The 5,971-nt window shown below is 39.4% G+C and overlaps 1 protein-coding gene across 1 annotated transcript in view; it reads left to right on the top strand.

The window, feature by feature from the left end:
- The window catches only part of ZFPM2 (zinc finger protein, FOG family member 2), an 18,645-nt gene that overhangs the window by 7,553 nt on the left and 5,121 nt on the right, over positions 1-5,971 (top strand). Inside the window, exon 3 of the mRNA XM_010184174.1 lies at positions 4,222-4,446. Within this exon, the coding sequence (XP_010182476.1) occupies positions 4,222-4,446 (225 nt within the window). The remainder of the gene's footprint in view (positions 1-4,221; positions 4,447-5,971) is intronic.

The raw sequence follows: 5,971 nt of genomic DNA, 5'->3' as shown, positions 1-5,971 counted from the left end.
GAGAAAGCGCGTTTTGGCGGCTGGGCTCTGCAAGAGCCTCACCCTGAGTATCTGACCTGCCCTCGTGTGGAGGTTCTGTGATCTGCTCCTGGAGGCAGCAGGATCAGACACTGGTTAAAAAGTAAATAAGCTAGGCCTGTTTTAGCTCACAAAGTCCAGCCTTTGCTGCTCAAGGAAGCCTGTTGCTTACAGCTGCAGCTTCTGGTAGTAATTCATGATACTCAGTGGAAAGAAAGAACACATCTCTTCAGCGGCTGTTTCAAAATGCAGCAGAGATCATGCCTTATAGCAGCCCTGATTTACTGTAGTATCTCCACTCAGTGTGGCTACCCAAGAGTGGTTTTATCTCCTCTGGACATCGTTAGACCCTATCTAGTACAAAATACAGGATGTAATTAAGTGTTGCCCTTAGAGAGAAGGGACATGAATACATGTTAAGTCAGTTCCTGAACTGGAACAATTCAGCTTGAATTAAATTTAATTTCTTTAACTTTTCCTTATTACTGATTTTTACATTTATACAGTCCTAGTTCCTCATCCTTCTCTCCAAGTATTTTTCAAATGTCATCCTCACCAGTCATTGCTAAGACCTGTTGCACATCCTTAGCACTTTGTAAGCTTGTCTATTGAGAACCCATGCTGGAGCACTTCCTCATGCTTTCTGTGGTTTGTAAGCATTAGATACAGTGAACTACAGAACACAGTATTTCAGGTGTGAATGCACATGCAAGCATATGATCTGCTGCTCATGCTCACACCAGATAACACTGTGTCTTGCACAGTCATACCATCTTCAAGCTTTTCAGACAGGAATAGTTAAAATATCTGTGGTAACACATTTCATTCCATGATTTTCTTTTTTTTTTATATACTTGCTTATTTTCTGGGTAAACAATCTTGATACCTACACATTTATTGTTAGTCTGTTTTAAAAGATAAATGTTAAAATGTCAAAGTCATCCAAGTCCTCCCTTCCAGAGAATGAGCTGGCAGCAACCTCAAGCCCTTTAGCTAAGTGCATTTTTTTTTAACCCCAGCAGTGGGGCTGCTGTGAGCTGACATACCTGTTCACAGAATCAGCAATTAGCACTGTAGAGAACCTTTCCAAAAGAAGGTGTCTGAAGCCCCTAGAATGGACCACCATTAGGTTACCACAGTTAGGACATGCCAGTGTTCATAGCCAACAGCTGCAAGGGAGCCACCAGGGAGGGATTTACCTGGCCTAATGGGCAAAGACTCCTTCACAGCTTGTTTCAGCTGAGGATGTTTTTTTGTACAAATCTACACAAGACCAGCGCTGGGCTTTGGCAAAGTAGACAGCATCAAATTTCTGGAAACGTCTTTGCTGCCAGCACTGCCTTTTGCAGAGCCCTGAAAAGCTGCACTGATCACTGCTACTTCTGCTGCTAAGAGGAGTCCAAGTTTTACTTGCTATAAAGGCTTAGCAGCAGCTCAGAGTAACCTCTGTATTCCTTAATCCAGGAGGCTGCTAAAGTAGCAATCTCACTGTCCAGAACTTCCCACCCTGGTTCTGACTCTGCCCCTGACCAGATGGGGCTGTTTCCACATTTCCACATGTTGCGTTGGTGAGATTCAGTTCCTTCAGTAAAGCCTTGAGCCAGATGCGAGTCCAGTAGTATGCTGAATGCATCTCTAGATTTGTAGTGAGACATCTCTTAATCATTCTTTTGCTGTCTCTCTGAAAGAAAACAACAATCCAGTTTCTAGAAAAATCAAGTGTTCTAGATATTTTTAATATAATTTTTCCTAATATTTTATATTTGAAAATCAAAATTAGAATATCACCTTTGGCTCATTCGGCTTGCACTTGAATCTTTAAATTCCTGAATTGATCCATTTAGATATTTGGAAACTAACCATTGAAACAAATTGAAATACTTTGTTTTTAAAGAATTAAAACATTAACTTCAAGTTACATTTATCTATTTTGCATCACTTTAGGGAAGTAATAGTTTCAGATCCCATCCCTATACATTGTTCTCTCTGGAATTCCATCCTCTCACCGTGAAAAACTCCTCAAATGCATTTCCTCTGCATGGCATGTAATGGGAGTCACATATTCACCATGCATAACTGGAGCTACAGACTGTCCAGGCCATGTGGCCCATAAGAAATAAAGATGGCTGGAAGTCAAATTCATTAAGATAATCAGAAATTTCAATTCTGTGATGGAGTGCAGTCAAATTAATTCAAATAGGAAATGTTGCCCATGTCTGAATTTCCTATTAGTACTTTCAGACTTTCTGTTCTGTGGAAACCTCAATAGTTCAGATTTTTTAAACTATTTGAAGCAAAAAAACAAATGCTGAAATGTCAGCTTTCACATTAGATAGGCATTTCAAATGATGCAAGCTGTATCAGTAATGTTTTATTAGTGGTATATACTGGAATACTAACTGCTCCATTAAATGTTTGTATCTTAAATTTATGCACAATTATTCAGTGGCAAGGGGAAAAATAGAAACTGGTAGTGGTGAAAATATTTTATGCAAATTCATGAGCAGAAAACTAGACAATCATTAGCAATGCAGTCAGAGAAGCAAACTAAGCAATGTAAATTTTGGCTGCATTTGTGGATATTTAACAAATAAAAGACTCATCCGTTTCAATGGATTGGAGTCTTCAACTTTGTCCACCCAAAAGAATTGGAACAGAGCAGTTATCCTATACACATCAATATTTGAAATTCAACATAATTTGTCATGAATGATAAAGAATTACATCATGACACAATGAATTACATCATGAATGATAATGACATAAATCATCAGCATGCACATGCCGACTGTTCTTCAAGACTAAGTCAGTTACAATCATCAGCAGCTATTTGCATTCTGAAGTCAATTCCAGTTTTGATGTTGACCAAGATGTGTTTTGATGCTATCTGCAATTGCCCGTTCTCTGATCCTGAGTTCAGATGACACAGTCTGGCTGCACTCCTAATTTTATCCTCTCTTAGTCTCAAAAACAGACAAGAAGTGTCCAAACCAGTTGCAGGAAATGATCCTAGGACTGTGGTAACTCCTGAACTGTACATAGGAATAGGGAAGGTATTAACTGACTTAAGCCAGAAGGGTGAAAGGGACCCTTCTTGTGATTTAACAATATAAACAAGAAGCTCCAGTCCTCTAGTCTGGACTCTGCCACAGTTTAATTTACTAGTGTAGATATACCTTAAAGGGCTGGGATTTCTTCCTTGTTCTTACTGATAGGATGGCAAGTTCACCTTTCAGAAAGATCAAGCAGGACTTTTGTCCTTCTGAGTCAGATACACAAGGTGTACTGTTCAGGTATCCTTCTCACAGGGTATTAACAACCAAACATCTATCTGCTTTTTTTAAATACACAGTATTCATTATTACTCTTCACGCGAGTAAAGTATGTAGCCTTCAGTACCTGATCAAAATACCTACTCCTGCTGCTGCTGGGAAGCACTCTGTGCAACCTCTGCCTTGTCTTCCCTTCAGAGATCTGTGCTGCGAGTTCGGGACAGAAGACAATGAAAGCTTGCATTACTCTTAGCATATATCTCTTTCACATAGTGAAAAGTGGAACAGTAAAAATTTACCAAAACGAAGAGGACAAAATACATTAGAAATTTTAACTTCCAGTATTAATAACAGGAACCCAGGAAATAAACATGCTGCTTAGTATAATATTACATTCAACACTGAAGGATCTTAAGGAAATCTAGTCTGGCCTCCTGAATATCAGAGCAAAAGGATTTTACAGTAATAACTGCATAAGCATTCTGAAAATATATGTCTTCATAATGATCTGCAATTAGCACTCAAAAATTCCAAGGAAAATACTGGAAAGACTTGTGCACACGCACACAAAAAGGACAATTGAAAGATGTCACCTATTAAGTGATGTGAAAGGTAGTTTAGTTCTTGAATTAGTACTGCATATTCACAACAAATGATTAATTTAATTTTATTTTTAAATAATTACATGCCAAAAACTTCTAGCTGGTATTTTTAGTAGCTATTTTAAAAATCACCTTTTAAAAGAAACAACTGTCTCACATTCAGTCTCTCACCTGAAGTGGCATTTTAATAAACCCCTGGCTCTGTTTTCAATATTTTATTAAATAAGCATGCGTTTAATGGGGAAGTGAGGGGAAATAATCCAGCTCTGTTTATTGATTGGCACCGAGAGCACTGTGGCTAACCTGCACCTGGTTATTTTTGCTTGCAGAGGACATATTCCCTTGCAAATCCTGTGGCATTTGGTATCGAAGCGAGCGGAATCTGCAGGCCCACCTCATGTATTACTGCAGTGGGAGGCAAAGAGAGGGGCCTCAGCTGTCGGAGGAGAATGAAGATAGTGCTCAGCAGATATCCAGCATCTGCCCCTTTCCGCAGTGCACCAAAAGTTTTTCTAATGCAAGAGCTCTGGAAATGCACCTAAATTCTCACAGTGGTAAGTACTGTGTGTTTTCCTGTTTCATCTCCTAGATTTAGCTGTTTGAGGAATTATTCACTATAGACATTTGGTGGATCAGTGTCTCTCCAAATATATGCAAGCATTGGGTGTAGATATTACCAAAATGTCAACAGTTTCTGACCTGTATTCTACACCCAGCACCTCTCTCAGATAACCAGTGTCATTTCACTTACCCACTAATCCTCATTTGAATGCTGTCTCTCTCTTAATGTATGTATACATGCATACAGGCAGCATTTTTTTACTGATGAAGGTATGCTCAGGAATCCAGCCGCAGTTAGATTGCTGCTGCTTGGTCTCTGAGAGATTCAATCAATTACTTCAGGATTCCATCAAGAGAGCAGGTGCTTCTGAAATAAGATCTTGGTGTCCTAAAGTAGGCCTTTTAGGCAGGAGGCTTTGGGGACCAGAGTCCAGAAATCTGTGTACTTTTCCCAGGACTCTTGTTTCATAAAAACTTCTTGTTTCAAAACAATATTGTTTTCCCTCCTTATAAATATAAAATGGGAATAGTATTTTCTTTCTCCATGTTGTTAAAATTATACTACTAGTCCCCACTAGAATGTGGAATTACAAAATTCCTGAGATTAAAAATCTCAGGAATTTTGTAATTCCACATTCTAGGCAGGAACCTTATCTCCCTCCCTGAAGATCCTTTGAGAGTGCTGTTTGAATTCGTTTTGAATTAGGGCTGGAAACATAAGTTACAGGTTTGCAGAACATTCTTCATTGAGGTTTTCAGTAGCAGAGAAAACGTACAAACAAGAAAGACTGCAGTGTCAGGTGTGTTGGCTGGCTGGAGCATAGAGCTGTGTCTGGAAAAAGGCAAGAGCCCTACAGGAGTTCTTGATCCTCCTGGTAAATTGACAGAGTCTAAAGGACACTATTCACAGAAGAAAGCCTTATTCAGCTGCGGTGTAAAAACTCCTGGGGGAATAGGAGGTTACTCTGTGGACATAGTGAAGTAAAAAATGTTCCTCTGGGCAGCCATTACAAATCTAGAAGGTCTCATGTTGCATTGAAGGAGTTTGGTACCTCCCAAAGCAGGACTGGAAGAGTGCTGAGTGAGAAACTTCCTTACATAGATGACACAGACAACACTTAACCATTCATTTAGAGGTCAGATCTCTTTGTGCTTCCAGATCTTAACTTTGAATATCAGGCTATTGTAATTCTCTGTCTCTTGCCTAGCAAATATTTCACTGTTCAGTGAACCAGTGGAACAGTAGAAACAGCTTCAAGAAGAGCAGGTGAATGCAGCCCAGCATCTCTTACAGCCTAGTAATTAAAACCAGATACTCTTGGAAGATAACAAATTAATTTCTCCCCAAGCAGAGGAGAATTCTGAAATCTTAGCCATTGTGTAAAAGAGTTGCTTTGGCTCTTTGCATTTAGTGACATACGATTGGTTTAGGTGTCAAGAGAGTTTTCAGCTGTGAGCTGAGTGACCGTGTCTTCTTGTAATCTAGAGATAAGCATCTGTGTTCCTTGAAAGACACGT

This window comes from Mesitornis unicolor, unplaced genomic scaffold (genome assembly GCF_000695765.1).
Source record: "Mesitornis unicolor isolate BGI_N332 unplaced genomic scaffold, ASM69576v1 scaffold11035, whole genome shotgun sequence".
Classification (NCBI taxonomy): Eukaryota; Metazoa; Chordata; class Aves; order Mesitornithiformes; family Mesitornithidae; genus Mesitornis; species Mesitornis unicolor.
Note: the sequence above shows the minus strand (reverse complement) of the source record. Positions and strands in the feature narration are given on the sequence as shown.